Source organism: Falco naumanni, chromosome 1 (assembly GCF_017639655.2).
Source record: "Falco naumanni isolate bFalNau1 chromosome 1, bFalNau1.pat, whole genome shotgun sequence".
Lineage (NCBI taxonomy): Eukaryota > Metazoa > Chordata > Aves > Falconiformes > Falconidae > Falco > Falco naumanni.
In genome coordinates this window covers 16,301,194-16,326,757 of record NC_054054.1, presented here as the reverse complement: position 1 = coordinate 16,326,757, position 25,564 = coordinate 16,301,194, and the positions used below count along the sequence as shown (strand labels likewise).

The window sequence follows — 25,564 nt, the reverse complement described above, 5'->3', positions numbered from 1 at the left end:
TTTGTGTAGGTATTAACATCAGTGCTATAGCAAATAGCATAACAGCTAACCCTGGCAGAGTAAAGATTGTCACCATTCTCCTCCTTTATGTGTGGGTTATAAACACTGCCACAAATAAATAGGGGTTGGAGTTATGAACTTCCAGGTTAATGCATGTACTTTTTTCTTGGTGATCTTCGTATGATCTAAAAGTGGTGGTGATTGTGGTGGGTTTTTTTACAACACTGTTTTGCAAAATTGCATTTCAGGTGTACTGTAAATAAAAATTACTGAGGCAAATGAGAAGAGGATGATTGGCTAGAGAGCTGTCTGTCTGAAATATTCTGTACAAAAAAACCCTGTCATGAATTTCTGTTTTCTTATATATCTTTTTGCTGCTTGCTGGTGTTGCATTGACATTTCTACAGTGCATGGTTTGCAGGTTAGGTTGGTAGCACACTGCTTTTTTTAGTGCTTCTGAGGTATGTTATGGGAGATTGCTTTAGAAAGGCTGCTTTTGGTAGTCTCGCTAATAAATTGTTGCTAATTCTTACTTTCTAGATTTTCGCACCTCAGGAACTGATAATTATTGCATGCGTGTTTATTGGAAATAGCAGAGACTATAGATTTGTTCTGCACATGTTGGTAAACAACTTGTTGGTCACCTAGCCTGTTCTTGAGTTAGCGATTGAACCTGCGGACAGACACAGAATCTGAAATAACCATTGTTTCAGAAGGTGCAAGCTGAATCATTTGTAAACTGTTACAGCTAGATCCTGGTGGCAAACCGTCCCAGATGATGTAAACGGCTCTTGATGAGCAGATCCTACTAACTCTTAAGTCGAAACGTAACAGGTTCACTATATCAAGACATCAGTCAGCTCCGATGAGAATCTGTGAATTCTTGCAGTTGTGGCTCCTTTTGATCATAAATAAGCCTGCTGTCTTATTTTCCAAAGAAAGGCATAACTTTACATCCTTAACCTTGCAGGACTTGGACAGCCACCCAAACCTATACTAATTTTCTTCTTTTGAAATTCTACTTTCTAGGCTGCATAATTTACCTTATATACCTATCTTTAGCAATCAGATCTTCTTGTCCTTTTTGTTGATTAAATGCTGTCTGCCAGTGATAATGAACTCCTGCTCCCTAACAGTCAGCAAGGTTAATCGAAAGGGGGTAAAAAAGTTGTTTGTGAAGTACTGGATACAGTAGAAAAGTTGGTACTAACTTTGCTGACATTGTTCACAGATATATTGGTTTATGTGAGGCGTTTAGAGCCTCAGCCAAATCAGAAAAGTTCTGAATGCATTTTTTTTTCTGAGTTAGCTCTTGATAATTGGGAAGAAGGTTATTTGTAGTTAGTGGAATCATAGAAACATTTAAGTTGGAAAAGACCTTTAAGATCATTGAGTCCAACCATCTAACACTGCAAAATCCACTACTAAACCATGTCTCTAAGCACCACATCTACACATCTTTTAAATACTTCCAGGGATGGCGACCCAGCCACTTCCCTGGCCACGCTCAGAAAATCTGCCTTGCATGCTTTGTTCACTTTGAAATATAGCTTGAGTGTGAGGATAAAGAGAGAAAATATAGTTGTGCATTCCTCTATTTTAATCATCTGGGAAGTATTTTTCATGTCATCACGTGTGTACTGATCTGTGGTCTGTGACAAACTATTAATTTCTAAACAAATGGTGTTTTTATTTGTATATCATATACATAGAAATTATTTCAAAACTGAAGAAGTCTAGAAACAAAACTGAGCCCTAACTAGAGATTAAACTGTTTACAGGTCCAGAGGCCTTAAGGTATATGAGGCTAGTATAAATAGTATACTGTGAAATAGGAATTTCGGTTTGTGGTAAATCTGTCTGTCCCCAGCAGCTTCAGATAAAATAATTTTATCCGTCTAGAGCACATCAATTTGCTAGTCTGTGGTTCATGTATCAAAGAGCATTCTGTGAAAATATCAATATCATTGGTTAATATAAATGAAATTAATTTTTAAAGCTGGGCTAAAGGTTGACATCTGAAAAATTGCATTACTTTGCAGAAGAGAAATTTCTGTCTTCCAGTGAAATTTCAGGTCATAAGGCCAAGTAATTTTCACAATCTTCAATGGGAACCAGTGAAATATGAACTTCATTGTCACCTAGCCCCAAAGCGATAAGATAAAATGAGCTGATACATCATTTGCTGTGGTTTTATCATCTCCCCCAGTAATTGGAAGAGAAAACATGAGAGTCCTTTACCACCCCCCTCCCCAATCCCTTCACCACCCACACCCAGGCATAAGCCGTTTTGCTCTGATCGATACAAAGGTCACAGAGTATTTATTTATTTATTTAATTTTTTAATGCTGGGTAAAACTGTCTAGTGGAACATTAAAGTAATTAATATGTTTAATTGAGTTTGTCACCCATGAAAATGCTGAACAGGATTGTATAGCAGACTGTGCGTGCTCACAGGAGGGACTGGGTGGGAGATTGCCACTGTTTGCCTGTGGATTTCAGTGGCTGATTGTATAAACACCTGAGATTTAAAACAAACGTCTTATTTGCTGTTCTGTAGAAAGGTCTGAAATAGACTAATAAGCACTGTGATTTATTTAAGAAAATTTGGATATTTAAAATGATTACTAATGTGATCTAATTCCCAATTAGCCTGATTGGATGTGGACATATTTGAACAAAGAGCAGGGTAAGACCATTTCACTGCAAATCCTGCAGCCAGGAACTCAGTAGTGCCTGGACAGTTGGACAGGAGGATCTGAGGATCTTCAGTTGCAGGGTGGAGATTGTGGGGGAGATCCAGGTTCCTTGTGAACTCAGAGTCAGATTTTGTAACCTCTAAGTGCTGTAATTTTGCCTTCCTGATGTCATTCCCAAATGACAAAGAATGATGCTAGAAAAAATGTATTTATGGATTTTATCTCTCAATTGCAGTCAAATTTAAATGCAAATTAAATGCTTTATTTTTTTTATTTGGTGGCTTTTTTTGGTATTTTTTGTGTGTCTGGTACATCATAACTTTTTTTGGAAATATACAAATGTGCATTGGCTTTTTAAATAAGCTGTTTAGTTTTTATTTTTCTTGTGGCCATTAAATTGGCTGGCACATTAAAGTAATATAATTATTCAGTTACTGTTTCAGTTCTGTAACCCATTTATAGACTTAATTACTTCTAGCCTATTCACATTTTGAAGATCAATAGTACTTTTCTCTAAAATCAAATAAAATATACGGTAGCTGATTGGTTTGCTTAAAAGGTAAAGCAAAATGTTCATTTAGTCTTCAATAAAATATTGCTTTTCTAATTCAGAAGGCAACTGTAGTGATGGTATCTTTTAACTATTGCACGTAATCTTGTATGAGAGACATTGTTTATGACCAACATTCAAGGAGGTTTTGAAGGAAAGGTAGGGTGGGGCATCTGTTTTCAAAACTGTACGTGGACAAAAGAGCTGCCCAGTGAGGGCTTTAATGTTGGGAAATTATTTGATATACAACTATGAATCATGAGGAGAGGACTTCTCTATGTATAATCTTATGAACAGCACTATACTACCTGAATTTACATGCAACTGATTTCAGAATCTCCTTGGAGTGGGGGTTGAAGCTGGCCATTCTTTACTGACTAGTTTCTTGGGGAGTTGCTTCCAGCTGTGCAGTGTCAGGGCCTGCAGCAGGAACGTGAGGGCTGGTTACAGGTTTAGACCCTCATTTCTATTACATGAAGTAAAGAAGAGCTCCATGCAAAGGTGAAAGTAATTTTGTGTTTGTACAGTAATTTGTAATAGTGTTGTTGTACCAGCTGTTCATCTAGTGTTGCCAAAGTCTAATCACAGAACAGTGTGTCTAATGAGATTTTTAGAACCATAGAACTTTACAATTGGCTCATTTGATTTAAGTATTTTAATTGAAAAGGTAGGCTATATGAATAGTGTTTCCATCCATAAAGCACAGTGTCTTTTTAAATAAATTAAATGTGCAGTAGATAAAACTTCAATCTGATGTGTCAGATCAGCTGAAATTCTATACTTTTTCATGTGGAGAAGGTGGTACTATTTGTGCAGGATAAATTAGATTGTACGCCCTCATTAGTCTTTGCTCCACAAGTTGTTCCCAAATAAATGAGCTGGGTTTATACTCAACGTGTTTTACAATAGTATGAAGAGGATAGTGTTCTTAAATTCTTAAGTAGAATTCTGTGTTGTGTGTCTTACAGGTGAAAACAGGAAAATGCAAAAGTAGTTTTTGAAAGTTGTAATTCTGATAATATCAGAGGTAGTAACACTGATTTAAAAAAAAAAATAATCATCCCTTTGCCAGAATAAAGATGCTGAATTTAATTTGAAGTCAGAGTCAGTTTCTGCAACTAGGTGGTCCTATTAATAAAATCAGATATTTGTCAGGGAATAAAAGGTAGGATTGGATTTTCATAAGGTATACTTGGTAATACACATGAAAGAAATGTGTTTGTCTTCTGGACCTTTCATCTACTATAGGTGGTGTGATGAGCGCAGAGCAGTGGTAATGATGCAGTTTCCATAGCAACTGGTTCATTGGCGGGCTAGACCTCTGTCTAGGGTGCTGTCAGTGTGCCTGGAGTTTCAGAGAACAGTGTGTCCCAAAGAAGGTCTGCTTCCACGTAATCCAGTTTTAATTGAACTCCAGAGACTTTGAAGTGAAGCTGCGGACCAGGCAGACGCTATTCCAACCCGAAATGAAGGCCTTGCTCAGCTAGGTCTCAGCTGCTTCTCGCTCCTGATAACTTCTGTTAATGAGTGGGTTAAAGGATTGTTACAGTGGTGGCTGGTAGTGTTTCTGCAGTACAGTTCCAGTTGCTGCTGTAAATCCTGTTATACTGAATTTGAGAACTTTATCATGGCTGTACAAGGTGCATAATGTAAACTGCCTCTGCTATGTTCAAGTTGGTGCTTTTCCTTCCAGTTCTGCAGCAGTTGCATGCAGCAAGCTTTTGGCCATGTTCAGGGTTTCCATTGTCACAAAAAGTGCTGGCTTTGCAGAGTAAAAGTGGCAATTATTTAACCTGCTGATTTTACTCATGGTATCCATGTAAGAAGCGTTTGCATTTGCAAGGCACAGACTGATCGTGACAGGCAGGCTGTTGCATTTTATTTGTTACAATGGAAAAGCGGAGGTCATCACATTCCTGTCTGTCTCAAAAAGTAGTCCTTGAAATTATAAGCTCCAATTTAAACATTGTAAGATGAATGAATACCAGCAAAAAGTACTTTTTTGCAACTTTGTCTCCTTTATTACCTCTTTTGATGTTGTGCTCTTTAAAGGATATTTATATGCACATGACAAAGCCAACCGTGGTGGTGCTGAATAGCACCACAGAATTATACAAATCTGCCAATTAGTGTGGATGGGCTATGGATGTGGTATGGAAAGTGGCAGCGTGGCCCAAGTTTATTAGTTCCCCAGTGCCAGAAATTATTAGTAAACATCTCTGGTCCTTTCATCGTATTTCTGGAATTTTGTGTCGGAATAAGTACTTGTTCTTGCCTTCTCTTTCTCTGTGTGTGTGCGTACTGGGGGAGAAGTTGTCTGTGGCAGTTGTATTGAGGGGAAGATGAGGGATTAAGGAAAAAGAAAGAAGGTGTGGGAGATGGTTTGCTTTGTACGTTCTGATCTTCTTTCCTGTCTGCTTGTGGTTTGCCAGGCATCTTTGCTTTTAATTCACAAAGGTGGTACAGTGTTTCATACTGCATTGTGTAGTGCTTTTATAATGGCGTTTCTTGCTCTCTGTGCTACAAACATGCAGGTTGGTTGTGAACATATGCTACATGTGAGGCAAAATCCTCTTTTGTTAAAAATTTATAAACAAATAATTGGGTTCATTAATAGCCTTTGTTATGTCAAAGGGTTGAACTTCACTTTTGTTTTTTATACACAATATATTGCCCAAGTGAAATTGCAGTAAGTGTGATGTTAACTAGGATTATATCTGAATCTCCTTTTCTGTGATGGATTTCTATTAAGTGCTTTTGTGTTTGCTAAAATTGACAAATCTCACATTTTCCTTTGCTTATGGTTTGTTAATCTGAGGTAGAGAAGTGTCCGATCTCGCTGTCCCTTAACACTTACATAATTAAGCTTTGAAATGAAAAGGAAAAAGTGAAGCAACAAAGAAACAAAGTGGCTGAGGACTGAAAATGGGATTAGTCTGAATTGTGAAGGCAGACTAAGCATCTGTGTCTGTCAGATGGGATGACAGGAATTGTAACAAGTTACTTTGACAACCGCTTACTCCATAGAGAGATTATGCTGAGTTCATTTGCAGGTTTGTGTTTAACCTTAGCTGACAAAATGATACTTAACCTCTTATACAGCCAACCTTTATAGTTCCAGAATTAATGAATGTTGCCTTAACGATAAAGGTAAGGAACATTTTTTTCTTTAAAGCCATTTTTTCTTGCAAGACATTTTTTCTTGCTTATTTGTTACAGGCCTGTTATTACCTGCTGAAGTCAATGCAGATACATCTAATGGCCCTAGTCATACATTTCAGAATATCTGTTTAAGCTTTGCTGAAGTGCCAAACATTTCATATTGTTTCTGAAACTCCCTCGGTTAGGGAAGATAGGCAGTTGTCTTTAAAGGCAAAAATGCAAAACAGCTCTTTTTTAAAACACTTGACATGAGTCGTTGAATTTAGGACTTCAAAAATGCATTTTAGGTTCATAGTGTGATGTGATGATTGAGGATATCTTAATTTTGCTGCAGGTTTTGTGTTCAATTGGTACAATCCAAGTTTGTGGGTCAATCAGTTTCTCTTTTACAAGATATTACCTATGCTGACAATAAATTTAAAACTTTATTTCTCTGTCTCGTTCTACTAGATTCTGGCATATACAGAAGGACTCCATGGAAAATGGCTCTTTTCAGAGATTCGATCTATCTTTTCTCGACGTTATCTTTTGCAAAATACAGCACTGGAAATATTCATGGCGAATAGAGGTACTGTGCATTTAGAGGAATGGCATGTGTTGGTCTGGGGTCATGTGCATTCTGTTTGGTTCTTTTTGTTATGGATTTATGTAGATGGCAGGAGGGCTTGGATTGAGTGTCTCATTGTTTAAGTATATTTTTGTAACTTAAGTTTCCCCTTTTCATTGCTTTTTTTTTTTTTTCAGTGAGGAATTATGATCAGACATGGTAACTGGGAATTAGCTATGCATCACTTCCATTTATTTGGCATTCTATGGAAACTCTTGCTTAAGGCATATCTACCTCTGATCTGTAATGCATGAAGGGTTTTTTGTCCCTTGTGAGGGTTAATAGTTGTTAGCTATACACATCAAGAACAATGTGGTGAAAAAACTTCACTACCAAATCAGACCAGTGACTGGTATACCTTCATGCTTTATTTCTAGGAACAGTATCTTTCAGTTAGACCTTAGTGCAACTCTAAGAAAGAAATGTGCATTTACCTTGTTTATGAACCTTTTTTTTACCATCCCCATTCTTCAGTTCCTTTTGCAGATGCACATAGGCACTGTGAGAATCACTCAAAATACAGTTGTTGAGAACTTTCTTCTGGATTTTCTCCCCCTAAATTTTATTTTAAACCATGTTATATGATGTCTTTGCTGTTTAAACTAAAATTCTTCAGGTACTTTTATTGCTTTTATAGTGATAATGAAGTTTTGAAAAACAAATTTTGAAAACTGTATACAAAGACACCAAATAAAGTAGGTCTTAAGATGACACTTTTAAAATGTAAAACATTGTTTTTGTAATAATAGGAAAGGCGGTTGTCTTGAAATCAGTAAAAGTTTCATAGGATAACATGTTTTATGCAGTTAGTGTGCTAGTCAAAGTTTTTGCCTGAGCTTAAAATGGTCTCTAATCTTGAACGTGACTGGTAAGTATTCAGACACTTATCTCATAGAGCATTGTTGTGCATATCTGAAGGGGATATTGTCCAACAGAATATTAATCATGTGCATAAAACCTTTCCTATTTTGTAGCCTGTCGTACTACTCTATGAAGTCATAAACGACCACTGGTGATACCATAATTAGATTGTTATTTAGATTTTTAGGTTGCTATTTCTCAAGTATCATGGGATGTTTCAGGCAGAATATGAAGATAGTATTTTGAAGAATATATCTTGAAAATATCTATAAAGTAAACTAGGAAATGTGGGATCCAATTAATATATAATTATTTTTTTTTAAAATCCATTCCAAACAGTCAGTCTGTGCATATAGGTTTAACTTCTATTCAGAAAGAAAGACAACGGTAGACCTTGTGAGATTTGTAACAGTGATAACTTCTGTTGAACTTCCTGTTAATAGTAAATAAAACTATTTCTGGAAATGATAAAAAGATGTATCTACAGTAACCTGCAGGAAACATGTCTAATATTTCATCTGTTCAACATCTAAGCTTAGGATTAAATTTTATTGGGTCAGAAAGCCTCAAATAATAAAAAGGAAAAAGAATCGTGCCATATTTCAACTCTTGTGTTCACAGTGGGTGTCATGTTCAATTTTCCTGACCAAGCGACAGTAAAGAAGGTGGTTAACTGTCTGCCTCGGGTCGGCGTTGGCACTATCTTTGGACTACCCCAGACCAGGTATTTTACAATTTGAGTTAATTTTATCTGTCCATTCTAAGAGTCGTTTTTGCATCAGATAAGCCTATCTGCTTTGAAGCATTTACACCTACTGGTTTACAAAAATGCATAATCTCAGCCCATCACTTCTGCATGCTGTTCGCAATGTGTTCGTAGACTAAAAACTTTCTGATTTGAGATTTGTTGGTAATGTCTGTCTGTTATAGGCAAGATAGCTTCTTTTTGGCAGTGAGACTCAATCACTTACCCTCCTTGAGGAAAATAGGTTTCTTTATGCCTGCCAACTCACTAAGATTTAAGACTGATTTAAGACTGATTGTAGGACTGATTAGCTTTTATGGCCGTGTTCAATTATATTAGCTTGACTGTAACATCCTTGAATCTCTGTAGTATTTAAACGTAGATGAAAATGATCGTTCCTCTTCAGAAGGATATTGTACTGATGTGTAGTACAATAGAAGCTGAACAGCGTGTGAGGGAATGTTATGGTGTGCTTGTCTTTTAGCTCTGAAGGACATTGTTCAAATTTTGCATAGTGAGGAATCAGTATTACAATGGCAGGCTGTGTGTTCGGATCCTAAAACTGAAGAATATGAATCAGTTTGCTGCATTGTTAGCAGAAGGTTAGGGCTTGATTACCAGATACGCTCTGGATGAAACACAGCAGTTCAACCCAGTTTAATGTTCACTGGGGCTGATGGAAATAGAAAGTTTTGAGGTATACCTGGTCTCTAGTTGGATTGGTTACCTCTTGTATTTTAAGGAATTTTAAAGTATTTTTAAGTAGATTGATTTTTAATTTTTCAGAAGAAACAGCAACCTTTAAGGAGTATCTTGACTGTTGTTAAATGTTTTATTTTTTAACGATTTCTGTGCACAGAAATGGCATTAAAATAGCTGGGGATGTGCTTTGTTGTGTTTTGTACTTTACCTTATTTTTTTTTATCAAGTACAGAAGAAATTCTCTTCAATTGCAATTATAGCTATTCTGTAAGAACTTAAGGATTTTTGTTTACAGAAGCAAATTATGTGTGAAAACTTTACATGAAAGTATAGACACACCTGTTCAAAATTTCATGTCCATTTGTCTTGATAAATCTTTTTACAATGTAATGCAGTGTATTAATTTGAAAAAATACTCAGTTACTGTAACTGTTTTCTTTAATTGTTTACCAATAACTGTAAAGATCTGTTGACTAAAACTATATCTAGATTTTTTTTTTTCCCCCCTTAAATGATGTGGCTCTGGTATTTACAGATGTTTTTATTATGAACAAAACTGTCTTGGGAATTTTATGATAAGCTCTTCTGTGCTTGATTTATCACTCCAAGGAATGACTCTGTAGTCGTCTTTCACAAATATTAGGAAATCTGGCATCAAATTCTAAAAGTTAAATTGAGTTATTTATGACTAACTCCCCAACACTGCCCAGAATTTAAATCTCAAGAGAATGCACTTCAAAATGTAATTCTATCAATCTTACCATTGTTTTCCTTTGTTCTTGAGGGATTTGAAAACCTCTCCTAAAAATTACTTTATTCTTATGTGAAATTCTAAAAGTTGTGTAATTTTCTTATTTAATGGTCTGCCATCTCTCTAAATCACTAGTAACATATTTCTGTAAGACATCAAGCCTTCATGGAGCAGCTGAATTTGCACATCTGTAAAGATTTCTGTTTGAAAGTTTTCAAACCTTGACATATCCAGCTGTCAGATGTTTTAGGTCTTTTGTTCTTTTTAGATTATAAAACTTAAAAAATGAACTTCAAGTATCCAAAAGAGCAATTTGACCTTGAGAGAAATTTAGCACAGAACTAGTAAAAAAAATATGTACAACTGCCACTAAAATTCAGATAAGTTAAAAGGAAGACCCACAGGTTTTCTCATTATTTTTCCAATGTTGTTTTGTTGGTTTTTTTTTTCCCCAGACGCATTTCTTTGGCTAGTCCACGACAGATTTTCAAAGCTTCCAATATGACCCAGCGGTGGCAACACCGAGAAATTTCCAACTTTGAATACCTGATGTTTCTAAACACTGTAGCAGGTAACACAAATTACTGTAATGACTCAGAAAAAGACTTAATGGTTGCACAGTCTCAACAGACATGGGGCACTACTAGATGTTGTCCTTTTAATAAATAACTTTTTCTACATACAATTTTTTGCTGAGGAACGTCTTCACAAAATCCTCCTAAATGTAATTTATTCGTAATTATTTTTATGTTTATGTAAGAATAGAGAGGCATGCGATTTATAATGCTGTACTGAACTGCAGTTAAAATATATCTCTTAAAGTCAGAATATCTTGACTGTTGTAGGAGGACAGGCTCTACACCAACCATCTGCTATTTAGCAGAGTCTCAGAAACAGTAACTTCTTTATCCCTTAGTATTCTAAGTTTTGGTCTTCAAAATTACTATCCTCCGTAAATACCACTGATGTAGCAAGTTTAGGGCTGGAACCCTCTGGGAAGTCTCAGCTGGGGAGCAGGATATTCCTGGAGTGAATAAATACATCTGTTGCAAGATGTATGGTTGGTCTCAGAAAAGGGTGTAGTGCCTGGATCACCAGTGCTGCTGTGCCAGGACACCATTCATCTGCTCCCAAATCCTAATTCTTATCCCTGTATTGTTTCTCTAGCCCCTCATTCTGTAAATGTGAAGCTATATTTCGTTCAACCCATCTTAACCTATTAGCTTCTAACCAGCTTGACTTCAGCTTAGCAAATGGAGGCTGTTAGGTCTGGTGACCTCTCTTATTTTCCAATGTATTTTGTTCTTGGAACAACTTACAGAACTTCTCAATTTTCAGCTTTTTCCGATGGTATTGACAGTGTTGAAAGGTCTGTTAATTCCCTTTCAGACTTGGCTCTTGCTAACATGATTGATACAACCAATGCCTCTGCTCACACTAATTACATTTTATACAAATGGTCAGTTTTGCTAGTTTCTGTTATCAGTCATTAAGTCAGAGATGCCAGGATGCTGGCAGGCTTTATAAAAGTAGGGGTAGATCTGCTTGCCTTGCCTCCTTACTGCTGAGCTGGAATGAGGCAAATCATGACACTGTTTTCTGTGTCTCCAGTGAATGATCCTTTTCAGCTTAAATACATCATTGAAAAAAATAAAGTGAATTCTTACCTACTTGATATTTGAGGCTAAAAGGAACAGAAAGATACCCTTCTGGAAAAAGAGAAGATGTAGTTGCCCAGGATGGGGAGGTAAAAGATTGTTAGGATGGCTCTCAATTTGAAACAAATACAGGCAGATATCACAGTGTCATGTAAGTAGACTTAGTCCTGAATAAGAGATAATGTGCAACATAACCAACTGATTAGGGACAGAAAGGATCTGGCTATACCATTCTGCAAACCAGGATGGAAAAATACTGAAGGTATAAAAAAACTAGAAAAAGAAAAACTCAGGTGGAGTTTTAGAAAACCTTTTCTGACAACCTGATAGATTGGGTTGTGAAATAATATTCCTTTGAAAGAAATAAAAACCTGTCATTTGAGACTTTTAAGACCAGGCTAGAAAAAATCTGAGGACATACTGATTGGAGGTGATGTGAATGAATGAGTTTCTGCAGCAATGTCATAAAAAGAGACAGCATCCATGTAAAAATTGTGCATTTAAAAATTATAAACCAGGGTATGTGTGTATGTATGGTATATGATTATTCTAACTGAATATTTTGTTTTTACTGGAAGAAAGAATATTATTTTCATCTTACAGATGCCTGAAGGTGTGTGTGAGAAACCAAAACAGATTTTCTGTTCTGGTAAATGTTGGATACCCATGAGTGGTCAATGGTCAAGGGAGAATTCCCCTCAAAGTGAATTCTCCTGATGAAATGCTATTGTGGTTTAACCCTAGCTGGCAACTAAGTTCCACAAAGCCGCTCACTCACAAACCCCCTTCCTCCGGTGGAATGGGGAGGAGAATAGGGAAGGGAAAAAGCAAAAAACTGGAGGGTTGAGATAAGAACAATTTAATAATTGAAAGACGATAAAATTACGATGATGATGGTGAAAATAATAATAGTGAGGATGATGATAATAATAACAGTTACAACAATACTAGTGAACAGGAGCAGGAAGAGGAGAAGAATAAAACCCAAAGGGAAGGGGAAAAACAACTAAAACAAGTGATGTACAATACAAGTGCTCACCACCTGACCTGCTGACTGATGCCCAGCCAGTCCCCGAGCAGCGATCCCAAGGCCCCAGCCAGCTCCCCGCAGTTTATACACTCAGCATGATGTTCCATGGCCTGGAATACCCCTTTGGCCAGTTCAGGCCAGCTGTCCTGGCTGTGCCCCCTCCCAGTTTCTTGTGCCCCTCCAGCCCTCTTGCTGGCAGGGCCTGAGAAACTGAAAAGTCCTTGACTTGGTATAAACACTACCCAGAAACAACTAAAAACATCGATTTTATCAACATAGTTCTCACACCAAATCCAAAACACAGCACTGTGCCAGCTATGAAGAAGAAAATGCACTCTTTCCCAGTGAAGCTAGGATAGTTTACTTGCATAATTTCTCAATCTAAAATCCTGAGTTGCTTCAATCTGTTTTCATGTATGGAATTCAATACAGTATGTAAAAAAATATTGCTTTATTTTTTTAGTATCAACAAAAGTCATTGGCTCTGCATTTTTTTAACTGTTTCACGTTAAAGTAATGGAAAACAAGATGACATAAACAAGGAAAGGAGAAATGTATAGAAAATGAATGGGTTTAACTGTCACTCTTAATATATGCAGAAGTTCACAATTAAAGTGAAACGGGCTGCAATGTTTTAAATTAAATACTAGCAATTGGAACTTTTTCTTTATCCTTTTCAATAAATCAGAGTAGAATATTGAAATGATAAAAGATCTGAGATATATTATGGTTACTTTGAAGAGCTGGTAATGTTGTATTTTTGTATCTTTAGAGGTTGGTGTTCTAGTTAAATATAACTCTTTTAACTCATGGTGGGTTTTTTCTGTTGTTGTTTGTCAGGTCGAACTTACAATGATTTAAATCAGTACCCTGTCTTCCCTTGGGTTATCACCAACTATGAATCAGAGGAGTTGGACCTTACACTTCCTAGCAATTTCAGAGATTTGTCAAAGGTATTTGTCATCAGAGATACCTTTTTTTCTCTGCAGTATTTATCACAGTAGCTTTCAGTCTGGTTAATGTTTTCTGCTGTGTTTGATACATTAATGTTAAATGCACAACCGTTAACAGTGATTCATTTCTATATGCTTAGACTGATAATAGGGATCAGATTGTGGAAAAATGAATTATTGATGTATTCTTAGTGCTTCTGATTGTATCAATTTAATACTTGTTAATGGAAGGTGCTCTTAGTTGGAACATATGCGTTACATTTAATTTCAAATTTTAATGAAGTTAGGAATGCTGAGGCAGCTAAAGATTAAAAATCAGCCAAATAATTTTCTGTTTTTCTGATGAAAATTGTGCTTTTTTAAGTAGCAAAGCCTGTGATACCGTTATAATTTCACTACTTTTAAATCATTGCCCTTATTCCCATAAGTAGAAACATTATTTTTTCCACTTCTTCTGATGGTCCTTCAGGTGTGTGTGGTTGTCCTTTGTCAGACAGACATTGTCAAATTTTAACAACTTTTCCAAACAACTCTTTTCTGGCAGAGTAGCCTTGTTTTTCTAAGAGTCTTTCCCAAACAAATGTATGCAGATACAATATTATACAGCCTGTTTCAAGCTGTATAGAATTTGGTATTCTTTTTCAGTGTTTTCCAAGAAAGGAATATTTCATTTTACACAGTGAAAACCTCTCATTTTGTCTAGAAAGACCAAGTTCACTGATCATCAAACAGGATCTTTTTCTATAAGCTGACTATTATGGGAAATGATTGGCACACAGAGCAATATAGTTAATTAGTTGAAAAGGTGAAGAAGGTATTCTGATTATAGCTTGTTTTTTGCAAGTCTACCATACAAATTGGTGATTTGATAGAAAAAAAAATCCCCAAAGAAGTAAGGCAATTCTTAAAAGTTCTTGTTTTCAGTGCACAATTGATTAAGCTAAACACAAGTCTGTGAAAATCTCCAATTTTTTTTTTTTACTACAGATGTAGTATTTTGACCTTAAAAAAGGTACAGTATAGTCATAAAATATATATACATGTATATATGCAGATATGTATGTGTGTATAAATACATACATGAATATGTATTTGAAGACTGTATCATACCTTTTGTGTGTGTGTATATACGTACAAATAAAAATAAAGGAATAATTTTTTTAAGTCCAAAGCAGAGAGATACTGAGGTACTGTCATTGTAACAGTTTCTAATAGTATTATTTGTGCTTTCTCAGAATGTCTGACTGACACAAATCCATATTCATGGATAAATCCACACATATTTTACACTTTAACAAATCTTGTGAAGGTAAATTATATTTAAAATAATTTGCTATTGTGGAATTTAGTAAATACTTTCTTAATAATACACAGGCCAAAAAATGTCTGAAGGTAGCTTAAAAATAAAAATACCTACCACCAAGTTACACTACACTTGTGAATTACACTTAAGTGAAAATTGAAAACTTATGAGTAACATCAGCTTTGTGTAGCTTGAATTAGTACATAAATTAGATGTATTAATCATTAATAACTTGGTTATGACATGAGTTTTGCAACCTCATTTTCCATTAACTTTTGTTAAGTGACACTTCTGCATATATCAATCATGTCATTCCTAAAATAATTCAAGACAGGAAAAAAAGGATTCTCCAGCTGCTGTCCTTCCGAGGCATCTCCTTTTAATTGTGTTTAATTTGTAAATTACTCAATTCTGTCAGCACTATAGTCCTAGTCTTTTTTCCTCCACCCTGAAATAGACCTAAGTGCAGTGCAGAGCAATTTTTCCTCATTTTAGGTTTGGTACCACTCTTACCTCCGTTAAGAAATTGGATAGCAAACGTGTTCTTTTTCTGTGCGTTTTATTATTAACAGTGACTGGTTATATGGATTTCTCTGCTCGTGAAAGTAGTCTTTGAGGATTACTAAGTATACTTTAAGTTCTGAGGGAATCTTTGCATTGCTGTTGCTGAGAGAGGACGTTACTTAGGGACATTACCGAGTGGACGTTAATTAGGTTTTATCTATTATCTATACTTAACCTTCTTAATCATACGTTTGAAAGCTATGAACCTAATACAGGAGGCAATTAATACAATATTAGATGTGAGTCATGCTGTATTATGAGTAGAAGGAGTTCTGTTAAAATTCTTTAAGCCTGTAACATTACATTCTTGGCAGCTTTTAATCTTTAACAGCTGATTGGCAGAGAATTGCCCCGGTTGTTAAAGAACAGTGAATATTTATACATATATGTATATTTACCATGCATTTTCCCTTATGTTCTGTTAAATGTTGTTGATCAGACAGTGTGTCTTGATCTCTGAAAGTGTAACTGCTGTTCTGATTGAGTGCCAGTCCTTCCCATACACACAATGGAAGCCTTGATGCCATACCTGTCTGTTACAACATACCATTACGGCAGTTCAAGCTTTGGTTACTGTTTAGACATTTCTCTGTAGTTTAAATGTTAAACTTCATGTCAGGTGATGAATTAATGGCAAATACCTGAAAAGACTTGCTAATATTCAGCTATGAAAGTGTTTGAATGTCACTTACATTGTGATATTTTCATTCTAGTACTGTTACCTTGGACGTAATGCTTCAAAATAAGCACAAATTATGTTTTGTAGCATGTCTATGCTTTTGCACTGCTAAAGGTATTAAAAATATTTAAACATATTTCATTTAACTTTTTACGTGGTTTAAACAGTTTCTTACTTTATTTCTTTTCCTTACCCATGTCCAGAAATGCATTACAATTTGGTGCTCCCACTGTGCAAAGAAAAGGAAAATTTTTATTTTGGTCCGGCAGAAAAGATGTCAGGTCAACATTTTACTTTTTTTGGTACCTCAGAAAACAAAAAATTAACAATTTTTCTTTTCTGTGTGTGTGTGTGTGTTAGAAATTGCTAGTTAAGTTTAGGTATTCTGAAGTGTCAGATATGAATAACAGTTTTGTTAATATATTAGCTAGAAGTCCACAGTTAGTACAGATTTAAAGAATTACAGTGTATAGGTTAAACCAACACTTTATTTAAGCAGCTTCTTATGGCATTGTTTTGAACATCAGTCACACCATGATAAACCAAAGCAACTGAAATGGATTGTGGTTAATATTACTGTCAGCCTGACGAACGCTCCTGACAAATGCCAGGAGTGCACTGCCAGTCTGTTACCCTGCTTTGACTCAAGTGTTTATTTCTTAAGAGGTGACTGTGGTTTGGAATGAGTATTACATATTACATTTATAGCTGTATATATTTTATTTATACAACAGACACTGTTTCCCACCAGAATGTGTCCCATTTTCTGCATTACTTATGTTATTCAGAAGCACATTTTTTTCCTTTTCTTTATTCAGTGGAAGCAATAAATTGTGTTGTGTTTCTGGACTTGGATAAGGAAAAAAATAGAAGTAAAACCACATGGAAAATACTGAGATCAAAGCACAATTTTATACTCTTAAAAGTTTGTTACAAGATCTTGCTGTATGTGAGTAGCTGTTGGTAATTTTTCTTTCATAAGGCACAAAATTTCTGTAAGATCATAAACTGACACTGCTAGAAGAAAATTATGCCATTCTTAAATCTTCTTTTGTCTTCACTGTAGCTACATGTGTACATAATAATATTTTTATTCTCATTTTTATCATTTTCATGCAATATTTGCTAAATCATCATCGATTTTATAGTGGCTGTTATGTACGTAATGACTTCTTTTTCAGTCAAGTGTACAAAAGCAACAAATAGCTCTCACCTTCAGTGAACTGAAGTGTTTAATTGGTATGTGGGAGCCACTGATGTCAAATACACTTTGACAGAAGAGAAGTAATAGATCTTTTTTACTATGACAAATTAGACTAGTTTTGTTGTTGTAACATAAGCTTCACTGTTGACTGTTCTTCAGCACGCCAGCCTGAATTCTGTTGCAGGGTGCCCATTTCAGGAGCACAAATTCATTGCATGTATAACTAGTGCTGTGTATTTTCCCCTGTAAGGAAGCAGAATGGGATGGGCGCTTAGTTATCTCTTGTTACCCCTCGCCAAAGAGATAGAAAGTAAAAAAGATTTCATTGTGCACCTATTATACTTTTGCAACTTTTTTTTAAGAAATCTTTTTGCCTAGAGAGGCATTTAAACTTGTACAGGGATTCTGTGAACCAGTTCTTTTCTTGTAGGAAACGAAAATTATGTTTTATTCAGCTCGTGCTCCAACACAAAATCAATCCAGGTTGCTACCAGTTAAAACTGATAAACCCACTGGAAGGACGCAGTGTCCTTGTAGACATAAAGCATGTTCCAGAATTGGTCCCTAAAAGAACACAAGGGGAACAGTGTTTGAACTAACAGTAGTGGGTGCAGTGGTAATGACTTACTTGGATAGGCAATTACATCTGGAATTTAGGTTCTGAAACCTACGATGCTTGATACTGCTGGGCTCAGCATCTTCCCTGGTTGCCTTGTCACTGGTATTTCAGGAGTAAATTTGTCATCTGTACCTCTGACAAAAAATACCACTTAATTAAATTAAAAAGCATTGCAAAGCCTGACAGGATAGGCTCAGAAATAAGGTACAAATATTTTTCCTTTCATGGCAGTTCATATGAATTCCAGCTTAGAATAGGACAGTACAGGAAATAAAATATTTCAGACTTTGTATCAGAATACCTGGCAGTTAAGAAAAGATCAGGTGTATATTCTAGAATTTTGCATCATCTCCAGAAATGGTATCGGTATCAAGGCCAGCCAATGTCTGTGGTCAGCCTGAAGCAGTGATATCTGAAAAGGAGACGCATTTTTCATTATTCATTTATCAGTCTTACGGATTTTGATATTTTTAGTATAAAGTATATTTAGCAGATTCTCTCCATTGTCAGATAAGTTATCAAGATTTCTTTGTGAAATGCAACATGCTTCATCTAGGAGAAGGACATTCCATCCTCTCTTAAGTTGTATACAGAATAGGAAGTTGTTGAGAGAAATTAATCCAAAACTGGTTTATCACCTTGTGGTAGATGTACATTTGATCTCCATCCCTGTTTGTACAAAGGCACTGACAGATGTAGACATTTGACATCAACATGTTAAAAGAAAATTTTAGGGGCAGGGAAACATTCAAACAGGTAGCAATACGCTGAGCAGTACCATGATTTTTGGGGATTCATGTTTTGGTACCATTTAGAAAACCATAAAAGAACAAAATCTAGCTGAGAGAACAGAGACCCGTTCTTCCTAATCTGTCCTCTTTGAATATTAAAGAGAGAAATGAAAAGGGATGAGTGGGGGGGATACTGCAATTGTGATTGGTCTCCTTGCTTGTGATATGATAACTCAAAAGCAAAGTCCTTCTTTGAAGAAAGCTCTGCAACAGTATGAAGTTCTCCTCTTCACATCCCAGGACAGGGCTATAATTTTAGGACCATTGTGATCTTTGGATGAGAAAATCTATTGTGGAATTAGAAATCATACCAACTAAAGCGCTGAATAGTCTGTTACATTCCCACAAAAAGTCGTGCTGTAATGCTGTAAATTTCTCCCATTTCTAGGTGAGGGAGGGAAGTGATTTTGTGAGTCTCCCAAATGCCAGCGATTCTCAGACAGCTTCCAGAGGGGACTTCCGTAAATGATCAGATTGGTCAATTATCTTTTCTGACAGATGAGTCAATCCGTTGCATCGTTTCCTGTAGCACCTCTGCCGGAGCCAGGGGCAGAGCTGCCCGCGGTGCCGGGGCTCTGTGGCTGCCCCGGGCGGTTCGCCGCGCCGCGGTGCAGCACCATGGCCAGGGCCCGCCGGGCCGGGGCGGCCGCGCTTCAGCACCATGGACAGGCGCCCCCGCGGGCGGGGCCCGAGCCGCGAGTGAGGCCGCTCCCTGCCACGGAGCAGGCACCGGTGATCGCCAAGCCTGACCTAGACACCAGCCTTAGAGGCACCAGGATGTTCCCTCTGTCTGAATCAGTTCTACCTTTTTCAGGTTTTACTTGCCACCTCTGCTTGATACCCACTTGTTTCGCTTTCGAAGGCAGAGATTCTTCTGCTGAGATGTTGGTTTGAGCTTCATGCAGCGTCCATCTCAGGACCTTTTTCAGAATAAACATGTGATTTCCATGCATTTTTAGCTGCCTGTTTCTCCACAGCTCTATTTGTAGAGACCTGCTGAGACTGAAACATCACCCAAATACATCTCTGAGACGATTTATCAAAACATACTTTCTGAAATCCTGCTCTTAGTCCAGATAGAATTTTTAAACTAATTTGGGATATTCTACTGCTCTATTATGGTTTCATAACCATCCTTCAATATCTTTGGGTTTTTTTCCTTGTCATTAATGGTTTTTTCTCTGTGTCCGACTATCTCCTCTAAAGAACATGTAAGTGGATGATAGAGTACATCTTGCTACCAGTCTTTCTTTCTCTTCCCTGTTCTGTTCTTTCCCCACCAGAGGCTTATTTTTTGAAGTCACAAGAAGCATACTCTTTGCACATCAGATGCATATAGGAGCTTCTAGGATCACTTAATTATTTTCAGGAAATCTTATTTTGTAATTATTTGGGTATTAGAGCAAAAGTCAAGTTTATAGGATCAATAAGAATCATTTTGGTAATGAGCCCAATAATCTTTCCCTGCCTCAAGGAGAGGTATTGTTTTGAATGTGAAAATACTCAAGACAAGAAAAACAGTCACTCAGAATTAACAGTGAATGTTCAAAATACTGCTCTTAGTTTTTATCTGATGTTATTGTCCATTTTGCTCTTGTTTCAATTTTAGGTGCCCTGAACATATGTCATCTAATTGGAAATGAACTGAGGGAGGTTCATAACCTTTTAAATAATCACAAGAAACCATGGGGCACATGTCTGGTCATAAAACGTACTAGCAATCAAAATAATTTCACACACATATCTTGGACCATAGACATTTTGAATTAGGAAGACAGGCTGCTGTCTTCCTAATCTAAAGTGAATGTTACTCTCTTGACACAGTCTTTCTTCCTTTTTATATGCATGCATTTGAACTCCAGAAGATTATGAGCTGCCGCAGCACACATCTGTATAATTCAAATTTCCAAACAAGCATGCTGGTGGCTAACTTGAAGATTGCACTCATACTGGAAGTGAGAATGGGATTTATCTCACTTAACTGTAGCTGTCTAAAACTGAGTTGATCAAACTCCTAGGAGCAGGAAGCCTGCTGGGGTCAAAGGATAATCCAGGTATAAATGTACTGGTCAGAGAAAATCAGAGATTGGTGAAGTAATAATTATAGTATTTGTTTAAGGAGGAGTTTAAGGTGGTTCTTAGACTGTAGACTGACTTTGATGGACACATCAGATGGTCTGTCTCAAGCTCAAATATCAGCAGATGAAAGTGTGGATCAAATGAAGGAAAATAAATGGGAAAAGATCACTAGGAGAAGATGGTATGGTCCTAAAAGTTTGAGTTGAATAGTCTAATGAGATTAAGAAAAGATAATTTACATATAATATCCAGCCAATCACTTGAAACTGCCTCAGTATGAGAAACACAAGTTTAGTTTGCAAAGTGGGGTTGTCACTAGCAGTCCAAAGGTCTTTTCTGTACTTTATACTGTTCAGCATATATAGTAGTCTGAAAAAAAAAAAAAAAAAAAAAAAGATGAAAAGGGAGCTGATGAAACTTTCTGATGATACTAATCTGTTGGTGGTATTGAAGATGATGGCTGACTAATCAGGAGATGTTATGAGATGGGTAATAAAATGTTGGATGAATTCACCTTAGGAGTGAAGCAATGCATGTGTGAAAAAGTACACATTGATGGGCTCTTAGCTGACTATTTACATTCAAGATCAATATAATATGATTGTAATAGTGCTATGAAACATTACAGATCACAGTAGAATACTTCTTTATACTTTCCCGAGTACATCTTTGTAGCCTGCTGTTGCTTTTTTTGTAGGGCTTGGTGCTTTCATCTGGTACGCAATAACATATTTTTTGTGTGACCTGACAGCGTTTAATCTGCAGAAAATGCAGGTCTGCGTCAGCTTTTAACTTCAGGTCCTGTGCTGTTAGTACAAGCCAAAAAAGATTATGGGTTTAGATCTGATTGTCTTCTATAGATCTGGTGTTTAGGTATAATGGCTGCTGTTTGCTGCGACAGTGGCTTGTACGACGGGGTGGCAGAGGAGCATGATCTGTGAAGGGAAGGCAGAGAGAGAATGTTTTCATCTCCTGCAATGCTTCAAGTGCATGTGACTTCTCACTAAATCCCGTTTCTTGAAATCCATAAAAGGATTATTATTATTTTTTTTAGTAAGTGATGATGCGGGGATTTCTTTCACTTGACAGATTATGTCATGGATAGAGTGTGCAAATGGTTGCTTTTGGCTGGCAGGGTTATTTTCCAAGCAAGGCAACTACAATGCCATGCCCTCCTCACTGCCTGCAAGCAGCTTGATTTCTCCTCATGATTCCCAGCGACATGCAGCTTCCTTTCTCCCTGACCTTTTGGAAGAGTACAACATAGAACAGGTCTCTTCGGTTCGCCTTCCCAGCAGTGGTGAGGTGCAGTCATACCTCAGACACGCAGTGTGTGACACATTCAGTTGCGCTGAACAATTGATTAAACCTTACGTAAAAGCGTATGCGTGCTTAGTTTGCAAGTTTGCAGTTCAGCAGTGCATTGTTTTGAACCTGCTACAGATGGTTGTAAGAGCATTTGATACTGTGGTTAGCAATATGAAGGTATGGAGATTTTTCCTTTAAATTCAGTTTCTTCCAAGATTTTAGGTGACCTGAGTTGTATCCTGTCACTACTGTGTTGCTAAAGCATCGCTAATATGGCTAAACATAGTTTTTCTTCATTTTTTATGCATAAGATTAGTTTATGATCCATTTTTGAACCACGGACTTTGGGAATCTTCTGTGTTTTGCACCACTAAATATTTTTTATATTGATACGTTCAGACATTCTAGTTATTAGACCACCTGTAGATCACTTTTTTCTGACTTCTTGTGTGAGCTTTTTAAAAAAATCCGAATAATAAACTATATGTACAAATACTTTTAATTTAATTTGCATCACACAGATATTATCTGGTTTTATTCCAGCCCTTTATTGAGTTCTTAGTTTGCCTAGAATAGAAAATAGAGCTTTTAATTATTTTTTTTTATAGCATAATGTGATCTGGTAAATTTCACGACACGATTTCTGGTAAATAGGGTCTTCTCAAAGAAAGCTACTAAGGACTGACAAGTATTTTAAAAAGCATGTTTACATAAAAAAGCTCAGTGGTTTTAGTATGTACAGATTATATTAAATTTATCTTGGAAAACATTGAGGATTATATAATTTCATCCCATATGCAGTGCATCAGGAAATGCCCAGGGATCCTACATTTGATAAAAATGCTGATCGCAGTCAGCTGGTTATACTTGTCACTTAGTTAAAGGAGCCGCTGGGAAATAGCTGCCTGCACCCTAAGCTGTGCATGCAAGTATTAAATGTGGTGGCTGGTAGCCACTTGTATTTGTGCTTCTTCACTAGTGTAAATAAAAAGATGTATCTAATGAAAGAAATCATTCACATGTAAAAGTAACTGCAGGTTTGTTGTACTGGAGTGCTGCCGACTGGCTTTTATTGTATCATGTGCAGCAGCTCGTGTGTGTGTGAAGATGCTGAGTCATTTAATGTGAAGTCCTAAGAGAGGAGTCAGTCCAGAAGCTCATGTAGGTCAATGTCATGCCTCTGTGAACATCCAGTAGCAGGAGCCCAGTAAAAAAAGAAAAGAGGGCATGTAAAGCATCATCCTTCCCTTCAGATAACCTCCCAGGTTTGGCAACCAGTTTAACTACTTTGTGAACTGCAGAAATAATTTAGACAGTAATGTTTAGTGGCTGCTGATGGGCTAGCTGTGTAGTTGTTTTTTCTTTCCTTTTTTTTTTTTTTAAACACATATTTATATTTCTTCTGCCTTGCTCCCTGATGCAATGTGTCTAGCAAATTATATGAGAAAGTATAATTTCTTTGCTATGTGACTAGTGTAATTATGGCTTCTTTTTTTTTTTTCTCTGTGGACCATATGAAGTGTTGCTTGCTTGCAACTCTTATCTATACTTGAAAATTGTTTTAGTTCTAGGTCTAAAAGCTAAAAGGGACAGAACTTGCTTTACATTATTATTTCATTTGTTTCCCTTCTCCCTACAAATTTTCAGTTGTCATAATTATTTAAAATACCTATATTCAGAATAATGGATTACAGTTATAACTACAAGCATAATGACCTGCCAATAGTAAAGGTGAAGAAGCTTACCTAGATGCAACATTAACAAATATCCAGAGAATGCCTATTCAACAAATTCACCAGAGATGTGTCTTGACTTAGTGACTGGAAAAGAAGGCATCACAGCTATATGAATTTTTCTGATTTCGTATCTTGATGTCAAAATCAGTAAACTCACTAATGCTCATAATTATTGCAGTTTCAACGTTGTGTATACAAAAAATGTTTGACCATAGGATTCCTTATTCCCTAAGAAACCACATTAGGTTCAAGTAGCTGCTTGTTTTGAAGTTCTCAAAAACTAAGTGTTATAAGGGACAAAAATACGATTTACAATTAATAGTAAAATGCAGTTAATTAGTTTAGAATTGGAGCAGAAATTATTTCTTATCTCCTAAACCAGGGGTCCTCAAACTACGGCCCGCGGGCCAGATACGGCCCCCCAGGGTCCTCAATCCAGCCCCCCCGTATTTACAGACACTCCTCCCCCCCCCTGCTGGGGGTTGGGGGGGAACCAAGCAGCTGCAGATGACTGACTGCCACTTCATCTGCGTGCCGGCCCCCTGTTTAAAAAGTTTGAGGACCCCTGACCTAAAGAGTCACTGGGGAAGAATACAAATGTTTTGTCAAGTTCTGTCCCTTTTGGCTTCAGCCAAATTTTGCCATCGGAATTCATAGTTCCTCGCTCCTAGCCTAGTCTTTGATGTAGGATTTGGGCATCTGCTGTGAAACCATCAGTTTTGGGAATGAATTAGTAAGGATTGTTTTTCTCCTTTAGTAGATTGGTTCCATTTTTTAAATCTTTCCTGGAGCAGCCCAAGAACCGGTTTAGTTGATCACTGAGAGCAGTTCAAACAGTTCGGCAGATAATTGTGTTTTTTTCCTCTGGGATACAGTTCTTCAGTGGATTTGTGTTAGATACGGATTAAGGTTAAGATGCCCTCTAAAGAAGATGGGAGAGTTGCAGGACCTAATTTTTAAGAAAGCAGTACTTGGTTGTTGGAGGAGAAGGATGGTGAGTTCTAGCAGTGAGTGAGAATAGGTTCAGGGAGGGTTATGGCATTTTGTGACTGATCTCCAACACAAAAATGACAGATGAGAGGAGTCATCTACATTCTAGGAGTTTATTCCCAGATATTTCCCAGTTGACCTGGGTTATTAAAGTTTTGGTATAATTAAACCCTTGTGTCTTGTCTTTATACCTCTGTCTGGGAAAAAGAAGTTTTACTTAGATGATCAGCAAATCCCACTGACAATATTACAAGTATTGGCGTGTTCTGGGAGTTAATTATATGTTGGTAATACATAAACTAAACAAATAGTAATCTAAAAATGCAGTTGTGGTTAGATTGCAGTGCAGTATACAGCACTTGGTGTATTTATGACAACGAGAAGGCTTAACACTGGGACACACTGAACACATTTCAGATTTCTATATATTAGAATACTTTGATGAGTGGGCAGGCTGCAGAGAAATCTGAAGGCTGAAAGAGATGCCTTACAATGGAAGACCTGAAGAGCTCATTTTTTTTTTTGTTTATTAAAATGTCTAATTTAGTCTGTAAGTATCTTTGTATACAGAAA

At 36.7% G+C, this 25,564-nt stretch overlaps 1 protein-coding gene across 4 annotated transcripts in view; it reads left to right on the top strand.

The window, feature by feature from the left end:
- The window catches only part of LRBA (LPS responsive beige-like anchor protein), a 412,366-nt gene that overhangs the window by 268,031 nt on the left and 118,771 nt on the right, over positions 1–25,564 (top strand). For all 4 annotated transcript variants that reach the window (XM_040582452.1, XM_040582440.1, XM_040582445.1 and 1 more), the window contains 4 exons: positions 6,862–6,979; positions 8,501–8,603; positions 10,533–10,648; positions 13,606–13,718. In XM_040582452.1, coding sequence (XP_040438386.1) covers positions 6,862–6,979; positions 8,501–8,603; positions 10,533–10,648; positions 13,606–13,718 — 450 coding nt within the window. The remainder of the gene's footprint in view (positions 1–6,861; positions 6,980–8,500; positions 8,604–10,532; positions 10,649–13,605; positions 13,719–25,564) is intronic.